The sequence below is a fragment of the Lemur catta genome, chromosome 16 (assembly GCF_020740605.2).
Source record: "Lemur catta isolate mLemCat1 chromosome 16, mLemCat1.pri, whole genome shotgun sequence".
Taxonomy (NCBI): Eukaryota; Metazoa; Chordata; class Mammalia; order Primates; family Lemuridae; genus Lemur; species Lemur catta.
The window spans coordinates 36,569,503-36,593,402 of record NC_059143.1 but is presented as its reverse complement, the minus strand read 5'-3'; the positions used below and the strand labels follow the sequence as shown (position 1 = coordinate 36,593,402).

The 23,900-nt window shown below is 48.2% G+C and overlaps 1 protein-coding gene across 2 annotated transcripts in view; it reads left to right on the top strand.

The window, feature by feature from the left end:
* MYO5B (myosin VB) overlaps positions 1 to 23,900 on the top strand; it is a 264,377-nt gene that overhangs the window by 154,654 nt on the left and 85,823 nt on the right. For both annotated transcript variants that reach the window (XM_045528029.1, XM_045528028.1), the window contains exons 8-12: positions 205 to 312; positions 4,096 to 4,205; positions 9,974 to 10,239; positions 18,772 to 18,853; positions 19,405 to 19,545. In XM_045528029.1, the coding sequence (XP_045383985.1) occupies positions 205 to 312; positions 4,096 to 4,205; positions 9,974 to 10,239; positions 18,772 to 18,853; positions 19,405 to 19,545 (707 nt within the window). The remainder of the gene's footprint in view (positions 1 to 204; positions 313 to 4,095; positions 4,206 to 9,973; positions 10,240 to 18,771; positions 18,854 to 19,404; positions 19,546 to 23,900) is intronic.

Genomic DNA, 23,900 nt, shown 5'->3' with positions numbered 1-23,900 from the left:
TCTGTCAGTGTAATTCTCTTCTATTATTCAGTTTTGTCTGTCATTCGCCCCTGGGGATAAAGACTGTTGTAAAGGGTTTCCCATCCAGCTGGGACTAAACTAAACCTTGGTCGGGAGTAGCCTGCTGAGGGGTGGAAATCCTTGTCTGTGGGGAAGCGGGATGGCGCGCTCCCCAGTGGCTCATGCCTTCCTTGCCTCCCACAGCAAGCGCGGAGGACTTTTTCTACACGTCACAGGGAGGAGACACGTCCATCGAGGGTGTGGATGACGCTGAGGACTTTGAGAAGACACGGCAAGCCTTCACGCTGCTCGGTAAGGCGCTTCTGAGTGGGAGAAGCAGGCCCTAGGGGCTGATGGTCCTAGGGGTGTAGGACCAAGGTGATGGCCTCTTCACTTGCCAACCTGCATGTGCTAATAGGGGACACCTTCCTACCCTTAGTGGGTATTTTCTTACTTTCTTATCCATCCCAACCCTTAGGCTCCCCAGCTTAAAACTTGGAGATTTGTTGGCCTTTCTTAAAAATAAGGTTTTGAGAGCCTCTCTGCCAGGTGCTGGGAAATGTCCTTTCTACCTGCTCAAGACAGTGGAACCACTGGAGGGAAAAGCAAGTAGGGCTGTGTTTCTTCATGCAGTAGGCCAGACGAATGTGCAGGCAGTGTGCTCTAGCAGAAAGGACACTCTGTTGGGATCAAACCACATGTACTACAGTCGGCTCAGAGTTGGAAGTGGGCTGTAGGCGTCTGGTAGCTTTGTCTCACACACAGTGTTAATTCTGTGAGCTGTTTCCATTTAGACTTAGCATTGGAGTCCTTAATGCAAGAACTTCTCTCTGTCCTTCAGGGGTAGGAGGGACAGTAGAGCTGAAGGTGATTGTCCCTTTCTCCTGCCAGTTTTAGGGGAGAAGAGCCCGAAGGTAGAAGAAGGTAAAGGCTTTATTAGTTGGGAAGTTGAATTGTTAAATTCCTGGGACCTGAATCCCGAAAAAGGAAAGCTCGAGAAGTCAGTCTGAAACCCAAGCAGTGGCTCAGGATGGCCCTTTTGTTTTCCCCAACCCCTTCCTTGACAGAATATTGGGCTTCTGAGCCATGTGATTAACCCAGAGCAGCATGTGTTAGGTACCTTGGTGGAAGGTTGGGGAAGTTCTGTCCATTGTCCAAATAACATGGCCAAACATGGTATGCCCTAATCTCTTAATGGGGAGGAAACCAGGCCCTGTGTGCCAAGATCCCAGCACTGGTCAGTTCTCAGGGTAACTGGTGCATAGATGGGGTTTGTATTTTGTACCTATGAAATACCAGTTAGGAGACAAGAGCCACACTGGTTATTCCAACAGGGAAAAATCGATGTAAATGTTAACTAGAGCAGTAGTAGGAGATTAACTATAAAAGGGATAAAAGTGGACTTTAAGGGGTCCAGAAGTAGCAGGTGCAAAAGAACAGCTGCTGTCTCTAGGGCAAGAAGAGCAGCAATAAAGGAGCCACCGAATAGGAGAGCCCCCACCCCCACTGAGGTTTACGTGATGGAGAAACTTGTCAGAGGGTATGTGAGGGGTAGGGGGGAGGCAGAACTGCTTAAAAGCCACCGCTGATGGGGAGACAGGCCTGCAGGCACAGCTGGAGCTCATCAAGGAGGTCGCTGGGCTCCCGATGAATGATAACTGCAGGACTAGAACCAGGAAGGGAAATGTCTTCTCTTGCTGTCGCCTTGCAGATCACCATTGCCCTCTATTGAGCAAGCCTAACATTCCACCAGTCGGCACAGGAGAAGCATTTACAGGGTCCAGCTCCAGTCTCACAAACCAGGGCAAAGAGGGGAAGATTGAAGCTGAGAGATAGTAGATTGATAACTGGCCCCCTGACTTCCCCAGCATCACATGCCTATCCTATTCTCCAGAGTTGGGGGTAGGTTTGGAGAAGTCGTGACATTAAGCAGGATACATTCTGACCAGTTTGTCCAAGAAAGAAGTCCTCTGGCGGCTACCCTTTTAGTGCTGGTGTGAGCGGTGGGCATGAGCTGATAGAAGGAGAGGGTTGTTCCCTCCCAGGCTCTAAAGAGATTGGATACTTTAATTCTCAAAGCAGATCCCTTATGTAAAATTATTTTAGTAAGACTTTCTTCCCTATGCTTTAACACACACATCCTTATTTATTTATTTTTTACAACTCTGGGGAGTTGGCTAACTTTTTCTTAAAGGACAGAATAGTAAATGTTTTAGGTTTGTGGGCTGTACAGTTTCTGTTGCAGCTGCTCTGCTGTTGTATTATGAAAGTAGGGATAGATAACATGCAAACAAGTGGGCATGATCGTGTTCTAATAAAACTTTGTGTATAAAAACAGGCCATGGGCTGTAAACCACAGGTCGCTGACTCCTGTTTCACTCCCTGTGTATTATTGTTTGGCTTTTGCTTTGATTTTTGCTTCCCATAGTGAGGTACTGCTTGTCAAAGAATCCCATACTAAGAAGAGATCTGATCAGTGTAGTGCAGGGATCCTAACTGTTGTTAGGATTCAATATTCATTCCCTATATACCTCTTAAATTCCTACCACTGTAGGGTGGATAGGTCTTTAGAAATTGACAGAGTATTGATTCTCAAAAGTAAGTGAAGGGGGGAGAGAAAAGCTGGTGTCTGAGCAGTGTGTAGGCCTCTTGCCCCGTGATAGTTCCAGCATCCACCCTCTGGTGCTTCTAATGAGACTAACCTGAGAGTAAAAGATGCTCTAAGCTCAGACTGAAAGCCCAGGGCTTTACCCCTTGCAGGAGTATGGAAGCATCCAGCTCCCTGTCTTGTCCTGAACACCAGTTTCTGGCTTTTCGCAGGTATGTATTCACTTACACTGAACCGGGATGGATGCCTAAATTCTTAGGCTTCTGGCTGTTTTTTGGATTATTAGACTGAATAAAGCCATACATTTGAATAATGCACATATTTCTGTAGAGATCCACAAGTACTCACAGTCTGTGTCAACAGTCACCACTTCAGTCGTTCCATGATTCATGTTTCTGAGCACCTGTGCACCAGGCACTGTTCTAGGCACTGAGGATATGATGATTATGTAAGAACAGGGATTCATTATGTTATTTATTTATATGTTTTGGAATTTTACATAATAAAAACTGAGAAGTAAATCCTTGCCCCTGTGAAGCTTACATGGTAGTGATCATCTAACACTAAAGCCTAGAGTTAAGTTTGTTCAGTTTATGCTTGGGTTGCCCACGTTGTGGATTATCTGGGGAAATTTTTTAACCCTAGCCTGAGATATCTGTGCCTCTTGTTTATATAGGTGTTACTGACCTTTCTTAGGTGGAATGTGGGGGACACTGGATTTCTTAAACTGAGTGATAGGTTTGCTGGTGTTCGTTTTATTATTCTGTGGTCTTTCTTAAATAAGTCCTGAAGTGTTTTGTAATTTAAAAAGAAATGCTGATGCCTTCAAGCTAAACATAAATTCCAGGAAACTATCCATGCCTTTGGTAATTCATGTCGGTAAGTATCAAATTTGACACCAGGTGACTGCTGCCACAGTGGTTCTGGGGTGGGTGTGTCCATCTGTGACTGTGAAGGCACGCATAGTGTGGCCAACGGCAGCCCCCATCCGGATGGCCGGGAGTCAGCCCCTGAAACACCAATCCCAGAAGTTTCTCCTCTTCCTCCCCTGCTGGTGCTGTGGATGTGTCACAGATGGTTGTAAGATATTATGTTGGGGGAAAAAAGAATGATTGCAGATAAATGACCGTTCTTGTTAAACTCATAAAAACATGCATGAAGTGGTTGAAATGAAGTCCCAAATGAGCCTGCAGGAGCATTGCCTGGCCTTTGCTCTTTGAGAAGTTAAAGTGGTAGCATGACCCATCTGGTTTGATCGGGACAATCAGAGTGAGGATATTTCCTTTTTAGTCCAGGGGAGCCCCTTTGCCCTCCGAGCTGTTACTGTGAGTGGCAATTACTTGGTGAGGAGCCTGGATCGTTTTAGGAGTCACTGGGCCAGAACGGAAATCAAACTGTATTTTTTTAAAAGTCCTTTTAAAAAATGTCTTTTCCATCCTGCCATGGATATTGAGTGTCATTCATTCACTTTTTTCTTCCCCCCTTAGGAGTGAGAGAATCCCATCAGATAAGCATTTTTAAGATAATTGCTTCTATCCTGCACCTCGGAAGTGTGGAGATTCAGGCCGAGCGCGACGGGGATTCCTGTAGCATATCGGTAAGTTGCACTCCAGCACCGGAGATAAAACGTACACAGTTTACCCTGTTCTTGCCGTTGGATGCGACAGAGATGTGTCTCTGTGCTCAGAAGACACTCACAGGTTATTTATTCTGAACGGTAATGGTTTCTGTTCACTCGCTGATAATTTTTTAAAAGAACCAATCCTTTTACAATCAGCTGCCATCACATTTCTGTCACTGAGGGCAGGGAACTTGGTGGCTATTTAATAAATTCTCTTTGATGGGTTGATTTTCCAAGTACCCTGAGGTACATGGAATTCCATAATGTATCGATTCACTGAGTACTGTCTGAGCTCCAGACAGAGGTCCCTGTTGCAAGGAGAGGAAAGGACATTGGGCACCGTGCTTGGTGACTGCCTCAGAGGAGCTTACAGTCTGGTGGGGTAGACAGAGGTGGCAGCACTTGCCAAGATTCTGACAGCATGAGGCAGATGAAGCGAGCCATCTGTGAGTACTGCAAGCTGTACAGTGCTCCATAAATGCCCACTGTGAAGGTGATTTTCCTAGTGCCCAGTGATCTGTGGTAGATGGTGGGCAGTGAAGTAAGTACTACATGGTAGTACTGAAAGCAGTTGTCGTGCCTCTCTGGAATTTAGTGGTGTTGGGCTAGGCTGAAACTGGGATTCCGACCATGAATAGGTGAATCTGCAGCTGTTTATTATTTACCCACTTTGTGCCCATTGATGGCTAGGTCCCAGGGAAGTACGAAGTGTGATTCTTGCTTCCAAGGACTTGGAATTTAAGTAACCAGATGCTGGCGAAATACAGAAGACAGCGCTACACACTGCAGGATATGACTGTGGCACGTGTCCATGCCGCTCACAAGCTGATGCTTTCTCAATTGAGTGGACATTTATTAACCTCCTACTGTTTGTCGAGCATTGGGGTTATGACAACTTCACACTGGCCCTGCCTTTATGGGAGGGGAAGACCTGCACTGCGGCTGGGAGCTGGCAGAGCTCGTTGTGTCCCCCTGCCCCGTGCATTTTCCCTAAATGAGAAAAGACTTGGATTTGAGGGGGCCCCTGGGCATGTCAGGCCTGCTGCCATCCTTGGCATGGACTCTGCAGCCTTGTGAGAGATTTGAGGCTCACTCACTTGGGCCCAGTGGGAAAGGAGGGAATGTTGGAGCCAGCAGTGTTAGGTGCCTTGGGGGCGGTTTGTGACACCTGATGTTAGCATGCCTGTGTGTGTGTGTGTGTGTGTGTGTGTGTGTGTGTGTGTGTGTGTGTGTGCGCGCGCGCGCACGCACGCACCTTGCGGGTAGGGGACACAGGGCAGTGGGGCTGGCAGCGGAGAGACTGGGACGTGTGGAGGGGAGGACCTGTGGTCTGGCAGGTGGTCTGGCCAGTGTAGGACAAACCCTGCCCTGATCCGAGTTGTCAGGGCCAGTGGGGCATTGCCCCTGACATCTTCACCTCTTGACAAAGGCATAGAGCGTCTGTGCCTCCCTGCTGCAGGCAGCCCAGTAAATGCCCCGTGGTTCCGTAGGGCAGCCATACGCTGCCTGTGTCAGGGACGGGTGAGGTTAGGAATGTTTGCATTGAGCAACCTTTGGCTCAGGCTGGTAAGATGCAGGAAAGATGACACATGTTCCCTGGGCCCCCAACCCACAACCCTTCTCAGGGCCACATCCTGGCCACACCCCGCATCATGGGTTCTTACAGAGCTGTGTGCCTCTCCTCTGTGGTGTGGTTGTTTTGCATTGGTTGTGTGATTAATTGCTGCCCCCCTCTCTCCCTTGTGAGTCCAAACTCTGGGGGCAGGGACTGTTCTGCTCATTACTGTATCACCAGCATCTATCTCAGTGGGGGAGGGGGGGCTGGGGAGGCTCCCAGGAAGTAGAAGGATAGATGACCAGATGAGGCTTGTAGGACTCAGGGGCAAGACACCTAAGAGTGGGATTCGGGGAGACTCTGAGCTCGTAGTGGGGTTGGTGAGCACAAGAACCAGGGCACCTGCTGTTGGGCTATGCTGGGGCCTCTTTGGAACGCTAAGGCTTGAGCCTGTAGTGAGGTATGTCTGAGCCTATGGCTGGTCCCCTACACCTGGCCTCTGGGGGCCCTTCAGGTGAGAAGTATTTATTAGTGATTTGATCTGAGCTCATTTCCCCACTAAACTCCAGGACCACTTCTGTTGTGCCTCTCCCCTTCCTCACCCCCTGGCTGTTCATGTGGACGTTGTGTGGAGCTGGGTCGCTAGGGCCCACCTGGAGAGAGTGGATGGAGGGTGCAGGTTGGGGAGGTGGCCTGAGAGGTGGCAGTTTGGATCCCACATGGGCCGCAGCCCTTTCTCTGACAGCAGGGAGTCCAGAAGGCTTTTGCGTGTGGGTGTGTGGTCTGGGCTAGGCTTGTGCTGTTCTGCATTTGGACCTGTATGGAGAACTGGTGGGGAGTGAGGACTGGGGGTCAAGGCTGCCAGAGTTCAGATCCTGGTTCTGCCACTGGATGGTGGGAGTTAGGGCAAGTTGCCTGACCTCTCTGTTTCTTCCTCAGTGGGGTGTGGGTGATGCCACCTGCCTCGGTGTTGGTGTGAGGATTCACTGAAGCCTCGTGTGGAAAGGCCTTAGCACGGAGCTCACAGGGATGGAGTTCTTGACCGTTATCTGCCTTGTTGTTAGAGCCAGAGTGGACCTTAAGCACATCTGTCCTCCTGTATGGGAGACGAAAAACTAGGGCTGGGAGAGAGGAACCTTCCTCTGAGGTCAGAGTGACAGGTAATGACAAAGGCAGGACAGGACCCAGCCAGCCCAGCCCCCTCAGCTGGATTGCAAGGCCTTGGAGCGAGGACTGCCCGCCACTTGCCTGGGGCCCTGGTGGCACTCAGCATGGAGTGTGTGCTTCAGAAATGCATCTTTAAGTGTTTGCTACTTAAATGCCCTCCTCTCAAACTAAATTTGGTTTATTCCTCCAGTACATAGGGCTATTGGAAAGGCCGCTGATCCGCAAGCAGTGTGCCTTCTGCTCGGTCGTTTTCATTTTTAATTAAAGCATGAGAATGTGTTCCATGACTGCCAGAGTTACCTTGGAAATGCAACAGTGTCCAATTACTTGGACACCAGAGGCAATTTGTTTCTTGAATTTGGCAATATGGGCCCGTAAAACTAATCTGCTACCTATGATGCTGGCTATTTTTAATGGATTTAGCATCATTTAATTATTTCTAAATGTAATTGCAGGATGTTAAATCGGTTTCAGTTTCAGCACCTTCAATCAAGGGTGGGAAGGAGGGTGGTGAGAGAAGCAAGCCACGACCCATGCGGTGGGTGGAAACCTGGGGGGGGACGGGCAGGTCATCAGACAAGTCCCTAACTTGAGGTCCTTTCTCCACTGCACTCACAGCATGAGGCCGGGGCGGGGGTGTGGATAGGAGCGCCTGTGCGCAGGTCTTGGGCAGTCATGTTAGCGGCTGGCAGGCCATTTAAATGTCAGGGAATCCATCTGCAGCGCTGTGCCTAGCAATTAAGAATTTCTTGGAAATAGGTCAGATGAACAAATTGGACACTGGCCACCCCTGAACTTGTTGCCTGCCAAGCGGTTCCCAGGCACTTAACTCTGCTACATATGGCTTTATGTTTGGAGGGAGGGTGAGGTGGGGGTGGCTGTGGACGAAAAGGCTGCTGGCCGGAAGTGGCCTGGAAACTCTCACTGCCCAGGGAGTGTGAAGACAGGGGCCTCTGCAGCTCACCCAGCCCAAACCAAGCCAGTTCTCCTGCCAGGCTGGGGTTAGGAGCTTTTAGCCGCAAGGCAGGGGGCCTCACTTAGCCTCATTTTCCTTGCCTGAGTGATGAGGGTAGTTAGAAGGGTAGTTCCAAAGGTGTTTTCCTGGGAACCTTAGCCCCAGGCAATTTCTTAGGAACATAGGGGGTCTTTAGTTAAGTAAGTTCTGTAAATGCTCCTTAAGATACCTTTCTCTCTCTCTCTCTCTGTCTCTCTCTCTCTCTGTGCCAGCAGGGTGCATTAGCAAGTTAGTTCCACTGTGTCTGGCCTGGGTACCATCCCTCCTCCTTTTGCGTTAAGTAAAGCCAATTCATGTTCTTTGCAACTATTCTTGCACAGACTGTATTTTGGAAAAACACTGGCCTTAATGATTTTGGATGGTTCTTTCCTACTCTGACATTCCATTGTAACTGTTGGTTTGGAGGAGATGGATTTTAAATATCTGTAGGAGGAAAAAAATGGCCTTCAGGGTATGGTGTTAAGGGGGAAATCATACAGTTATCTGTGTTAATTTTCATCAAACAAGCCTTCATTTAAGTCCTACAAGGCTGCCTCATCAGAATATGAGTCTCGTAGCAATTTAGGGCCGTTAGGAGGTGGCACATTGTGTCCTAAAGGATTCCCTTTCAGCCTCAGAGTTAATAAGCTCCCCACGGGCTCCAGGCTGGCTGTTGCCTTTCCCAGGAAGATTTGGATGAGAGGATGTGTAACAGACGAGAGGGACCTCCAAGGATGAGCAGGTTTTCTGTGGGGTGCCGAGTGAGCAACAAGGATTATCCAAGAGCTTTATATATTGTGGTGAAATGAGACAAGACCCTGTGGGTTGTCTGGTTACCCAGTGGCTCCAAGGTCAGGCTCCAAGGTTTTTGCCATAGAGAAGGGTCTAGGCTCAGAGGTAGCCCTTAGAGGCAGCTGGGTAGGCAGGAGCCCTGAGCCCAGGGGACGTGGGTGATTCACTGCACCTCTCTGGGGCTCAACCTCTTCCTTCATTAAAAAGAAGCTTAAACTAGAAGAATTCCAAGTTTCTTTCCATGTCTGATGTTATCATTGAAACTGTTCCAAATGATCTTAGGTCAAAACTTGCTCCATGTTTTTGCTTTGTGTTCCAGCTTTCATCATTGATTAACTTTTTCCTCCAACCACTAAGTGCTTTCAGAAAGTTAAAGTTCAATTATGGGTGATTTCATGTCACCAAGGCTAATATGAAAGAGAGCCTGCTTAGAAGTAGAGGGACCAGGCAGTGTTAGTGTTGGGAGGGACGTCGCCCATCGAGTTTCAGCCTGTCTCTCGCCCAACACGTCTGAACACACCCATTGGTGTCATGTGTAATTTGAAAAACTCCTCAAGGTGATTCCTCAGTATCCTACCCGCCCACCCATAAGAGAATCACTGATCTGGCCCATCTGAGTTACTTCACCGAAGGGGGTACTGACCCCTGGGGGGGGGGCATGGCACAGCACCTTCAAAGGGCCTCTCCAGCCTCAGGAGTCCTGAGTTCATTCCAAGCACACAGCTGGTCAAACCCAGGGCTGGTCAAAGATAAAGCTTGTAAGTGAAGAATTCTGAGAGGGAGGAAGAGAAACTGCTTTCTGGGCTGGGGGTTCAGCACTGCACGAGAACCCTGCACGTCCTGTATGTTCAGTGTGAATCTGCTTGTTCTGAATGGACCGTCCTGTCCTAAGCTATCAATTCTCCTGCTCCCTTCACTCAAGGACTCCCCTTCTACAAGTTTCTTGACAGCAGCCTGGCATGGAAGGGAGGGGGCAGGAAAAGTGGAGAGCGCCTTTTGTTTTATAAGGCCCTGGTAGTTTGGTCATCAGCAGGTGTGATGATCGGTTTGAGCAGCGCTCTGTCACAGGCTCTAATTGTCATCTCCACTTAGCAGTGTGTGGGGGTGGGATGGGTTCTGGAGTGCTGGGGAGGCCTTGGGTTTGGCTCATCTTTCCTCTGCACAGGAGTATAGAAGGCGGGGGTGGGGGTGTTGCCTTCCATGTGCCTACTAAACCCGTGTCCCCATCTCCCCCAGCCCCAGGATGAGCACCTGAACAACTTCTGCCGACTGCTAGGGGTGGAGCACAGTCAGATGGAGCACTGGCTGTGCCATCGCAAGCTGGTCACTACCTCAGAGACCTACGTCAAGACCATGTCCCTGCAGCAGGTGCTCAATGCCCGCAACGCTCTGGCCAAGCACATCTATGCCCAGCTGTTCAGCTGGATCGTGGAGCACATCAACAAGGCCCTGCACACGTCCCTCAAGCAGCACTCCTTCATCGGGGTCCTGGACATCTACGGGTAGGCCTGCCCCCTGTCCTCCCAGCCTGCCACTCCACCTGCTGGTGGGTAGTGGCTTCCTGCTGGCATTTTAGAGCCAGCAAGGGCCTTGGAGATCCTCCTTGTGGTTGTCAATGAGGGAGTTTAAGATGTGTGGGGGCATTTTTGGTTGTCAGAATGGCTGGGGTCACTATTGGCTTGAAGCCAGGGATTCTGAGCATCCTGTAACATCGAGGACTGTCCCAAGGAAGAATGGATCCTGTCGAAACACCAGGAGCTCGCCCACTGAGAAGTCCTATGAGTATCCATTTTTATAACTGGGGCCCAGAGAGGAAAATTTCGTGCCCAGCATCATTCTGGAAGTTACTTTGAGAAACAGAACTTAGATTCAGGTTTTGTGTCTTAGTTATGTTTTAGTTCAATCTACCATTTGACCTCATTGATTATATCACCAGTCAAGGTGGTTATTTTAATACCATAATTTGCCCGGTGCTGTACAGATGGGTGTTTTGTGTTATCATTCTTGAGATTTCTCTTCCTTACAGAATGCGAGCCCGATTGAAATGCCTGTTATTTATAACAGCGTATTTTTGGCAGGGAGAGGCAGCGTGGCATGGGGCAGTGTGCGTGGCTAGCCATCGGGAGGCTGGCTGTTTGTATCCGTGCTATCACTAGCGAGCTGGAGCAGTCTCCGCAGATCACAGCCCCTCGCTGATCTTTCCTTCCTATAGTTTCAAATGAAGTTTTGAGCCACAGTCTCCCTGAGGTTCTTTCCAGATCATTCTAGAATTGAAGTTGTATGAACTGGGTTGCAACCGCCCTTGCTTTTCTTTTCTGACCAATCCTGCCCTCTTTAGACTAATAATAGATTAGATCCTCCTAGATCTTTAAATTATAGAAGTTATGGCTTCTGCCTTAAAATAGAAATTTAGACCAGAGAAGTGCAGTGTTGTAAGAGCAGTGACACTCTGGTGAAAACAGCTGCTTACTGGGCTGGCCTCAGCTGGACTCGCCTTAGGACGAAGTTGGAGTAAAGCAGCCCCTTCCTCATGTGAAGATGGGCTCTGCTAATCATATCTCTGATGCAGTGGCTCATTATTGGGTTTCAAATTGGAGCGTGTTACTGCTATAGAGAAAGAGGACTGGAACTAGATTTCTGGCATCACCAAGGCCTTAGGAACATGCTAAAGAGGTTTAAGGCGCATGCACGAGTTAGGTAATGCAAGGGGCGTCAGCACAAGTTATAGAAGTGACTCTCTGCAGATTCAGACACTTGGTGCTGTAGAGGTCTCAAGGCTGGAGAGGGCACACTTGTTTGCACACTCAGGGGAAGCTTTATGTAGGAGGTGAGATTTGAACTGGATAATTTAAGGGGGGTAGAATATGGGAGCAGGGGGAGGCACCTTTGAGAACAAGAGCCACAGTCAAGGTGGGAGGGAAAAGCAAAGTGTGAAAGAAGACCGTGTCGCCGGTTAGGAGCACAGAGTAGAGAGTCGCCCTAGAGAGGGAGGTTGCGTCCTCTTTGGGGCTCTGCAGGGTTTCGGCTGAGTGACTCTGCACAGGCCACTTCTCCTTGTCATCAGTCGAGTGCCTGCTTTGTGCTTGGCCCTTCTGGTTCTTGGGAGAGGATGGAACAGTCTGTGCTCCCTGGGAACTTACTGTCCTCTTGTCAATAATTAATTATGTGGTGTTCTTCTCTCTACCTCAAGTACTTTCAGGTAATTGGATTTCCCAAAATACTAATCTTTAGTGTTGCCTTCTGAAATAAGACCTAAAGAAATCCAGGCTGTAGCATCTGACCCAATTCCCTTAATATACATGTTTAAGAATCTAATTTTACTGAGGTTTTGATTTTGGAAGATTAACGTGCATACTCATTATTTAAGAGCATGTAATAATATTGTGATTTCGATACTGCTGCTATGTAAAATAATCCTGCCTCAGTTCTATTATATTTATATATTTTCTTAACAGTGCTTAGAATTTAAATAGACTTGTTCCTCTCTTCCCAGGGACCCCTGTGGAAGTCTCTGCCCGTTGCCGGGGGCGCCTGTGAGCTGGGGTTCTGGCACTGCTGAAGCTGCAGATGTCAGCTGGGCTTGTGCAAGCTTCCACTTGCCTTTTAATTTTTATAATTGTTTATTTTCTAGAAGGCCAGTGACTTCCCAAAGGGGAGAAATAGATTACAGGGAAGGCTTGTTTGTGGTTTCAAAGGAACAGCTTTCAATGGATGCGGTTGGCAATCTGGAAAACCCAGTCCCCTCTTCCTCATGCCACCTCCTAACCTGTGTGCCCCCGTCACCTCGCAGTGGCCCAGGGGCTCCTTGAGAACACCCGACAGCTTTTCAGTGAGTAGGGTCCCACCCCAGGGCCAGCATGGGGCCACTCTTGGGAATTTTCTACCCTTTGTACTCTCTCTTTTCTTAATGCATGTTCTTTCTCAGAAGCTAATTTACTTTGCTCAAATCATATCATAAAGTGGTCATATTTAAAAAGCGATTGACTGCCCTCCTGGAGAGAAATAAATGCCCATGCGTAGGTACTCCTTTGCATCTCAAAGCCGTGCTGAGTTCACACCCTGGAGGGAACTCCAGGCAGAGTTAAAGGTAGCAAGTTAGATGGTGGCTGTCCTGTTGGGTGTGGCAATCCTGTCTGAGTGTGGCTCTGATTGGCATTTCTGTGGTGATTAGTGATGGTCATTATTGTTTCATGTGCCTCTTGACCAGTTGTGTATCTTCTCTGGAAAGAAATAGCTATTCATATCTTTTGCCCATTTTTAAATCAGGTTATTTGTGTTTTTTGTTGAGTTTTAGGAGTTGTCTATATATTTTGGATATTAACCTTTTATTAATATTAGAAATAGGGTTTGTAAATACTTTCTCCCATCCTATAGGTTGACTTTAATGATGTGTTGTAAGTAAACTTCTTAGATTCACTGTTGGCCTTCATTTTGGTGGGAAATAATGTTCTTTGGTTTGTTTTCTTAGTCTCACTCTCCAAAATAAACTTAGGAACACAACACCACCTGTCTGAAAACAGAGATTTAGAGCTCAAATACCACCCTCCCCCAGAGAAACAGCAGGTGATATAAACACATAAATCATTTAGCTTAAGTAATGTTGCAATGCACTTAATAAAGAATAACAATAAACATTGTAGTTTGAGGTTTAATTTAAATTTCTCCTCTGGCTCCCTTTTTATATGAAGTATATTATGTGAACATATTTTATGTTACATATTATGGAATATATAACATTGTCCACTCCTTTGATATAGTCATTTTAAACATTGATTCTCGACATCTTAGAGGCATTGAGAATCCCAATATCTTAAACCCACAATGTCACAAAATGATAACTTAGTGGAAAGTAAATTGTCAACAAAACCAGGACTAAAAAACAAGGGAAATTAGAAAACTGCCAACAGTTTAGAGTTGGTAGTAGGGTAGGGAAAAAAAAAATAAATAAATAAACTTATGACTAATATTCCAGCTGCAATATAGTTATTCAGAAATACCTCCCCAGCTCCTCTGTGACCAGTGTTTAAAAGGTTTCACAGAGAATGGAGCAGAAATCAGTGACTGCATTTACCCTCTAACCTGTGACAGTGGCCCAGCCCTGAGCAGCCCAACTAACTGCACATGCCACCTCCAGGGAGAAAACTCATGGCTTGGCTCCACCATTCCCAGACCTAACACACGACCGGAGGCTATCGGGTTACCCTGGAATCTCCCAGCCTCCCAGGACAGCCTTACAACTCAGAGCGCTCTAAAGCTAAGTTCAACCTCCCGAATTGCTCCGAGGCAGCCCTTTGGGGTGTGTCTGGAGCCAGATGCTCCTGTGTGCTTCTCAGGCTCAGAGAAGGTTCCATGTTCCCTCTGTCCATGCAGCGCCACGCACCACCGCCCCATGGCCTCACTATCCTCTAAAAGCCTATAGCACCTAAAATTTCTACTCCCTGGGGAGGGTCTCATATGCCAGTTTCCTGTCATCTTTCCAGCAGCTCTTGTGGGCAGGGACCATGTCATTGAAGCCCTCACAGTCCTTGGGACAGTTCGCTGATGGGCTGGGAGAGGATTCCCACGCAGTGGGTGTTTCCCTATCCTGACTGGGCATTCCAGGCATGAAGAGGAGCTGGAAATTGCAACACATGGCAAACTGATGAGGTTTAGGTCTGGAGAATAAGAGCTCTTGGCCCTGAAGTTTGAGCAGCGCCTGGGATTGTGTACTGTGTTAGGGACATCCAAGCACGGAGAATAACATAGAAGCAGAATTTAAGTCCTGCCGTTCTAAGGTGCAGCCAGAATCCTGAGATTGTTTAGTAACAAGATCAGGACGTTAACCTCTCTAACAGACCCTAGGGTACCCTGTGAGATATCAAAGCCTTCAGAATAGAAAGGAGCCTTGAAAGGATGTTGGATGACTTCTCTGACATTAATGCGCAATGGTCCTACTTTTAAAGGCTTCTCTAGGGAGAATTTCCCCGCATTATTTTTAATGTATAACTTTTAATAATCATTCCCTAGAAGCCCTCCTCTGTATCTCACCTATAATCCCATCTTTTCAACCTACCAAAAGTAGAGTGCTGGAGTGTGATCTTTGTAAACTAGAAAGAAGAGCCTGAGCCAAGAGACTCCAGTTCCTTTGACCTGTGCTCTGGGGGAAGCTTGGAAGCATCTCATCGCCTCTGCTCCCCAGGTCAGGGGGTGAGAGGTTCACAGGTTGATTATTAACTCAGTGATTGGTTGACTTCTTTTTATTGCAATTTCACTTTCCAGCAAATTCTACCTTATTTTTAGAGCCATTTGTAGCCCTTACTACACCCTAAAACTGGGGTGGAATGAGAAGGAAATTGTATACTTTTCAACAACATTCTGAAGATAGAAAGAAATTGAAGCAGAGGTGATCATTGGTGCCACCAGGAGTCCAGATGTCACGTCTCGGCATCGAGTTTTATTCTATGTTTTGACCTTCCTCCCACCCAAGGCTTCTCATCTAAATATTCTCAACATTGATTTTACAAGAGAAATTCAATTCCCTCTAGTATATAAATTCCTTTGTGGTGTTTTAATGTTGTTGGACTATAAATTGATTCATTGTGTTTATTTTAAAAAGTCATCTCTGTTGATGGGAAAAATTACTATTATAATTGTAAAGGAGAAGTTGCCCTGTCTCCCTGACCGTGGCTTTCTGAGCTCGGTCATCTTAAGACACTTTTCCCAAGCTACCCAAGCCCCTCTCATTCATCTCTGGGCCTCTGGCATTGCAGTAATTACATTAGATGGCAGAGGAATTGTTACCAGATAATATCTCAGAAATAGAAAAATTATGAGCTAATTTCAGGCCATTTCAAATTAATGAGAATGTTCTTTGTGGAGCGTTACCAATGCAAACCTTTAGAAAATGACAAGCGGTAGATATTTAAACCCTCTCTGGAGCTCAGTGCAAGCTCTGCCAGCACACCCAGTTGCTATTATCTGGCCAATTGCTGGGGTGGCTCTTTATCTTCCTTCTAGGTTTAGTTAATTAAATTTCCTCTGGGGCTTGGGTGTTGTCAACAACCTCTCTTGGGGTGGGAGGCTGTTGGGGGAGGGAATGAGGTTCTAGGGGATGTAACTTGGTCTGCAGGACCATCACCTGGGCTGGGAGGGCCCCAATCCAGTGCCTGTCTTCTGCTGGTCTGGAGCGCACAGGGGTGGGATCCTTCATCCCAGCATGGACTTTGCATCTTTGATCTTATTTTATTAACCTAGAATTTTCTCCCACATGGGCATGGCCAAAGGCTGTGCTTTAATGTGGTTGTCTCCAAGCAGTTGATTCCTTTGATCTCAGAATTTCCCACTTCTCCATGTCTGATACCTTGGCAGGGGAGGTGGGTGCCAGGGAGAAGCCTGAGGCCTTCTGGGCACTGACCCAGCCTGTTTTGGGTATCTGATGCCTCTATTTTTGGTGGTCCCTCTGCATAGGGTGCTCTCTCTCACCACTGTCATCCCCACCCCACTGGAGACAGTGGTCACATTTCTGTTTGGGGTTGGAACTTATGGAGTAGACTGTATTAGAAGGGCTTGCATGGCCTTCGTATAAGATTGAGGAAATTCAGTTTTTCATACTAAAGAACAGGAAAGGGTGGAGAAATGAAGATTTTGGAGAAGGCTGAATGAAGCCTGTGCCCCAGGTCCCTGGTTTATATATGTTAGCACTGGCCCTCTGCCCCTTGCCATGTGCTCAGATATCTCCCCTTCTGGGAAGTAGTTGTCCCTCATGTCCATAGCCCTTCTGAGTCATCTCTTCTTCCTTTTTTTATGGAACTTTTCCTCCCTCTAAATTAAAACCATGCCCTCAGAAATCAGACTCTCTGCATTCAAATATTGGCTCTTCTGCTTACTGACTGTCTGACCTTGGGCAGGTACTTAGTCTCCCCACACCTCAGTCTTTCCAGCTGTAGGGTGGATTAACGATAGACCCTAACTCTTGCTTGCTGTGGGCAGTCATCAGATTGAGAACTCATGAAGCACTCGGGGCAATTGTTCTGCGGATGCTCCTTGGCAGGGCCTCTGCCAGCCCACGTGGCCTGGTGTGTGAATGAAAACAAGGCAGCTCTTCCTCATAGATTTCCACCCTTTCTCACCCCTCGGCCTGATGCCGTTGTTCAGTGTACAAGGTGGGCCCCACTCATTGTAGCTGAAGCTGCTGGTGCTTGTCATGTTGTGGGCATGGCAAGTGACACATCATCCAGTTACGTGGACTTCTCTGCACAGCCTGTCAGCCATTCGAAGTCCTCTTGTCCCCGTCTTCCTTAATGTCTTGAGAACCTTTCTGCTGCTTGGCCACCACCAGCTTAAATCAGACCCTGACTGGATCTTGCCTGGCTTCCTGCTCCAGTAGTAACTACCTTACTCAATTTCCTGCCTCCAGTCTTCCCCCAAATCAGTTTCTCTCCTGCCTGACTCTAAGATGCAAATCTCATTGTCATTTCTTAATTTGGAATCCTTCAGAACCTCCCCGTTATCCCCTGGTGAGATCCAAACCTGTTGGTGTAGCTCACAAGGCCTTTGGGGAAGACCCAGCCGCCTCCTGCTGCACCTGCGTCTCATCCCACCCCCCACCTGCCCCGGCTGTGCCGTCCCTGTGCGGCCATCGGGCCATATTGCAGACATTTAAGCTGAGCAACGAATGATGATAGCATTGATATTCTAAAGTATGATAGAGCTCAAATATAAATCCATTTTTAAAGTTGAAACCCAACACAATTTACCAAGGATCACAGATAATTCACAAAGTACGGATGGACCCGTGCAGTCAGACAGAAAAATGTTAAACTTTTTTAATGATCAAAGAAATTAAAATTCAAACAGACATTTATATACCAAATAACCAAAGATTTTTAAATTTATATACACTGTTGACTAGAGAGCTGTGATATGTTAATACGGTGGTGAGGGATGGATGGGCCGGCTGTGGGGGAGACCAGTGAGACCTGAATGGAGCTCAGCGGAAATTTTTCAGGTGCTGAAAATGTCGTCTGTCCTGGGTTGTGGTGATAGTTACACACTTGGTGACATTTTTCAAAAAGGCATCAAAATATACACTTAAAATTGGTGCATGTATGTGTGTAAAACTCTAACTCAATAAAAATGATTACAACAAGATATTATTGACCAGTATTAGGAGAACAAGACACTTTCCTACATTGGGGGGGTGGGGGTGGGGTAATAACATTAATTAGTTCCACCCTTCTAGGAGTCACTTTGCTTCCACCTTTTAAGAAGAGATACTCTTTGGCATAGTAATTCTAGGCTAGCATTGTAAGGAAAGAATCACGAATTCAAAGAATTTGTCACAACATTGATAGCAACTAAAAACTGGAAAAGGAACCAAAATGTCCCTCAGTGGGGGTGTGGCTGAATAGGATAAATCTGTGTGGGTGTCCCAGCCAGCTCACGAGGCACCTCTGTGTGACTTGAGAAATGCTGATGTTTCCTTGGAGTGCCCCTCTCCGCAGCGTGTGAGGGGCTGGCTGAATTTCAGCACCATTTGCCCCTCACGTGGGCACCGTTGCAATTCCAAGATGACCTAGAATTTCTAGACCACGGCCCTGGTCCATACAGTGGTCAACAAGGCAAATGTTAAAACTGCTTTCAGGGCCACAGTGTGGGGAAGTGTTTGCAATGGAATGGCGGTAAACAAGAATAGGTAAAACTTTACATTTTGGGGAGAAAAAAGGATGACATATAGAAATCCCTAAAAGGAAACCTGCCAAGATGTAGCTGGTGGTTGATGTGAATGATAGAATCATTGATGACTTTTTCTCTGTCTGCTTTTCCTAAATTTTCCTGCTGTCAGTACTTTTTCTAGTTATCAAAATACATATGCGTTCTTTCCTAATTTAGTAAGGGTCCCTGTAGTGCTAACATCTGCAGCAGTGGCCTCTTGGAACACAAGAGCAGAAAGAGGGGACTCTGGTGGCACCAGGGACAGAGCTGGCTGGGAATAGGAAGGTGAGGGCAGCCCTGAAAAGAGTTGTCTTTTACCATTGTCTTCTTCTGTTCTGCAGGTTTGAGACCTTTGAGGTAAACAGCTTTGAGCAGTTTTGCATTAATTACGCAAATGAGAAGCTCCAGCAGCAGTTCAACTGGGTAGGTGGGACATCATCCGGACCAGGGATACTGGGCTGGGGAGATGTCTCTCTCTCTTCCTGGGAGTGGCAGCCTAGGTTACTTCTCTTCCATCTGAGGCCCGTGGGCTCCACTTTGCCCTGACCTGGGCTTGGTTTCCTGGTGGTGCCCTGAGCTTTGGGAAGGTGCTCTCCACTGCCAGGTGGCAGTCTCAGTCGGGCAGCCGTGCTGAGATTGTGAATGATTCTCCCCATGGCCTGGACTCCCACTCCTTTGAGCCTGGGTTTCTAGGGTGGTTAAGCACCTGCAAGCCAGATACGGGATTTCTTCTGATTGTTTGGGGTACAACAGCACAGGTGATTGTTAAAATCACCTGGGGAAGGGTTCATAGGAATGAGAAATCACCTAGTTGTGCTTTTCTTTTCTGCAATCATGACTGTGAAAAGCACCCAAACCTTTCTAGCAGTTACCTGCGGTCCTACAGGACCCAGCACTCACGAGCACTTGGGGGAGGTGAGTAATAAGGTGTGCTTGCAATTCACCCACCGTGGCCTTTTCACCTCTTGCCCTAGCACGTGTTCAAACTAGAGCAAGAAGAATACATGAAGGAGCAGATCCCTTGGACCTTGATTGACTTTCATGATAACCAGCCTTGTATCGACCTCATAGAAGCTAAGCTGGGGATCTTGGACCTACTGGATGAAGAATGTAAGGTAAAACTGATGCTGTCAGTGAATTAGTGCAGTTGTAGGCTTGGGTGTGGGGCTGAAGGCAACAGTGCAGTGCAAGGGAACATGTAAGACATCACAGCTGGAATTTCATCTGTGATTAGCTGGACTTTAGTTTGCAGGAGGAACATTGGGATCCATTCTGCATGCTAGAAGGGGCACGTTGAGTGTGACTGGCAGGTGTCGCTAGGTTGGTAGACATGCACCTCTTTCAGCAGAGACTGGGTGGTATGGATTTGGTGCCCCAGATATCCCAGGTGTCAAGAGAAGGACCCGAACATCTAGACGGGTGTCCCCAGACAGTGAGGACTCAAGAGCCCAGAACCATCCTTGCCATGTCAGATGGCTTATGTGAGTGAGTGATAGGGTAGCTTGATGGCAGGTGAGATCAGTAGGTTTCCCTGTCTGGCTTTTTGTGGACTCTACCTGGCGGGACAGGGAGAGTGCTGAATCGGCAGCCTGCAGAGAGCCTGGCAGCCCTGGGAAGGTGGGGCGAGGGGGTGCTGGGTTTTATCAGTCACCTAACTTCTTTGGCCTCTGGTTTCCTGCTCTCTGAATTACAGGGATTGGATCTATTGATATCCAAAGTCTCTCCCAGTTTGTGGGGTGGTTGCTAAGTGGGTAAACATGTACCAGTTTCTCCAGTGATGGAAACTCCAGTTGAAAGGTATGAAAGCCATATGGTTCTTGGGATTGAAAGGGAAGAGCCCAGTGGCTTTTACTTTCTGGTCTCCCACACATGGCCTGTAAAGGGTTGAGTGTAGCTTGACAGTTTGGTAGGAGGAGGTGTTTCCCTTCCAGAAGGGCTCTCCTAGTTTCATTGCCTGTGAAAATGAAAGGGAAACAAGAAGAAGGCAAAGAAAATACACTGAACTCTACAGCTTACAGTTCTTTATTTCTTCAGAGATGTGGGCTTTGTCTTCAGAGTCAGTATCCGAGCAGGCATAACTTCTCAGGGTGACAGGTGTTTGTCGAGGCCTGCCCAACCTGGATTCACTGGCGCTGGCTTAAATGACCAAAGTTGCAGCCCAGGCCCTGTAGGCTCCCCTCCTGCTCTTCTCCGGTTGCTAACTTTCTTGGTTCAGCATCTGCTGCCAACAGCCCCCTCCCCAAACTCAGCCAGGACCCATGCTCCCCTTGTTATTTCTGGCTAATCATGTCGAGACAGCAGGTAGTGCTGTGGATGTGACACGTTTAAACTCACTGGTGGCTGAGGTCATAGGTGTGGCAGAGCAGACAAGATGAATACCAACTTAAGGAGTAAGACAAAAGCTCACAATGTGAAGACCTTTTGTACCAGCTTTAATTGCTCTGGGAATTGAGGGTGATTCAGTGTAATCTGATGCAGCATCCAGTTAACAGCAGAATTTTAGGCCAACAGGTGTTATTACATTTATCAAAACTCATTGATCTGTACACTTAAAAAGGATGCGTTTTACCCTATGGAAATTATTCTGCAATAAATCTGACTTAAAAAATAGGGAGGCCTAGTGGGCCCCTCTGGAAGGGCCGTGGCTCTGAGCCTACGCAGGTTAAGGTGGAAAAGCCCCTCTGCAGGCCCCGTCTCCAGTCAGCCTGTCTGAGCCCCACACGGCAGCTGGCAGCTGTCCCACGGTTATCCAAGAGGGCCCGAGAGGAGGTGTCTGTCGGAAATGCTGATGTCCAGGCTGCTCTTAAGAAAGCTCTTAAGTGCTTTCTGAGGCTGTGGGGGATGGGGGTGGGGGACAGGCCAGCCCCTGTCCCTTGTGGACTGGGAACTTCTGCCTCTCCTTATGCCCACTCCTCACTCCCCTCCCTTTCGGAGGAATAGGCCGGTCTGGGCTGATAGGATCTGCGGTCAGAGCATCTGCTCTCATAGGTGACATGTTTGCATTTTAGCAGAGCTGTTCTGGAAAATGATACCTTGACCCTTGGAAGCAAATCTAGTGAGTGAAAATCCAGACACTGCCAGGTGGAGAGGCCTGGATGGGGGTGCAGCTCTGTCAGGTGTCTAGGTTGGTTTGTTTCACAGATCCCAAGCCTGAAGAGTTGACTAGACCTTCCTAATTAACACAGCAGTGTCGCGACTGAGAGTGAAGTCAGGCTGAAGACAGTGGGAGGCCAGTGTCCTCCTGTGTCCTTACCTGGGCCCCAGCTGCCACCGTGAGAGTTTACTCTGTGTTCATGTCATGTGTTCATGGTTTAAGAAGTGGCCCCAGGGGTCTCCTTATCCAACACTCGAGTACAGGTTTGAATGCTGTGGTGGAGGGAAGTAAAGTGCCTTTGCCACGTTTATTCACTTTCACCCAGGAAACCACACGTTCCCGGATAACACGCTGACCCCTGGCCCTTCCACTGTGCTTCCCTGCTTTGAGAAGTCAGACAAGCAGTAAAATCCAGCCTGATGTTAAAGGACTGGAAACGGGGTGGGGGGGGGCGGGGAGGCACCTGAGAAGGATGAGTGTCCTGGGGAAGGTGTCCCCGAGAGGGCTGTGCTGGGCCAAGGGGGTGGCACACCTGGAGAACTTGAAGTGGTCTGGTTTGTCTGGAGCCCCTGGTGGGGGCAAGTGAGGTTGAAGGTAGGGACCCTCAGAGAATGAGCAGCTGTGTCAACCCTGGGCTGCACCCTGGAGGCTCTGGGGAGAAGCAGGGGAGAGGACATCAGATGCGGGTCATCAGATCAGCAGATCTTAGAGCCGGGGCAAGCTCAGTGGGAGAGAGCCTGGAGTGAGGGGCACAGCGAGACGACACTGCGGTAGTCCAGGTGGGAGAGGACTGAGCTTCTGGGAGCTTGGCAGAGGGGGGTGCTCAGCAAGTCTGCAGGATAGAGCAGCTACAAGGGGGAGTTATCAGGACAGGAAGGCTAATTCCAATAATTCGAGGAGCAAGCTGGAGATGAGGCAGTATAGGTGGCAAGCTCCAGATCCTTCTTGGAAAAGGAGTTGGGTATGAAAGGAGGTGGTGGGAGAGGAGTGTGGGTGGATCATGGTCCCCCAGGAGGTCGATGCGGGTGGGAGGCCAGCTGGGGGGAAGCACTGTCCCCTGTGAGAAGGGCAGGAGGGGTCGGGTGGCTGTGGGTTGCAGGTGAGCTTTATGGATGTTAGAGCAGGAATTGGAGATTTCCTGCTTGACAACTTCTGTTTCCCTGTGAAGGAGGAAATAAGCCAGCTGCTGAGAGGTGGAAGGGTCAGAAGCTTGAAGAGAAAGGAGGAAGGTGGAATCCTGCCCTCCTAACAGGCAAGAGAGATGAGTAAACAGATTGGTTTGCCGAGGTCAGAGACCATGAATGGAGATTCAGGAGTTGCTGAGGTCAGCTCCTGGGTTAGATCTAGGAACAGTGTCTTAATTTGGAAGAGTAATTCTCAGAGTGAAATTTGGTGGGGTTTTTTGGCAGCAGTACTGTATTATACTAAACTATGTCAGCAGGGCTTGGTTAAGAGGAGATGAGTTGATACGTGATCTTATCCAGCCACCCAGGTGTGGGGAAAGAGAAGGATGGGTAGGTAGTTGGATCCATCTAGAATTGGTGTCTGGTAAAGGTGGAAAAGTAAAGGCCTGGAATCGGCATTGGGATGGTGGGTGGGTGGGAGAAGGAGCTGCCTCCACCGGAGAGTGTGTTTGGCCAGCAGAGTCCTGGGGGCCCAGCTGTGCTTCTGTGGTGGCAGGGAGGGGGCAGAGGGTCCTCCTTGGAGAGGCTGAGGATCCAGAGGTAGTTACGGTGCCGTGATGATTTGAGGCATCAGCAGAGGTAGGGGACACCAGGGAGCCCACACACATATGGGATGGAAGGAGTGGAGGAGGCAGTCACTGGTGCCAGTGGCCCAGGAAGACAGGGGCGAGAAGTAGAGAAGGTATAATGGGGTCTGTCATAGTCATCTCCTGGTGGTGGTTTCACTGGGGGCTGTGGCCCCAGAGGACATTCCGGGCCAGTGATGACAACATCTGTGATCTGTGATAGAGAGTACGGTTTCTGCTCTTGGTTCCAAAGACAACAGTGGTGGAAAGTTATCCTGGACCCCAGGCTGTACACCCCAGGCTGTTGGTGAAACTTGGGCTTAGGGAGCCCAAGGAATTTCACTCTTTTCCTTCTGTTGCTATTTTAATAGCAAAGAAGAAAGGTTTAATGTATTTTTAACAGCTTTAATAAGAGATAATTCACATACCATACAATTCACCCACTTAAAGTATACAGTTTAATGGTTTTTAGTGTGTTCACAGTTGTGCAGCCTTTACCACCACAGTCAGTTTCAGGACATTTTCATCACCCCATATGGAAACCCATTTGCAGCAGCCACTCCCCGTTGCCCCCAGCCCCAGGCACCCATGAATCTATTTTCTGTCTCTATAGAATTGCCTGTTCC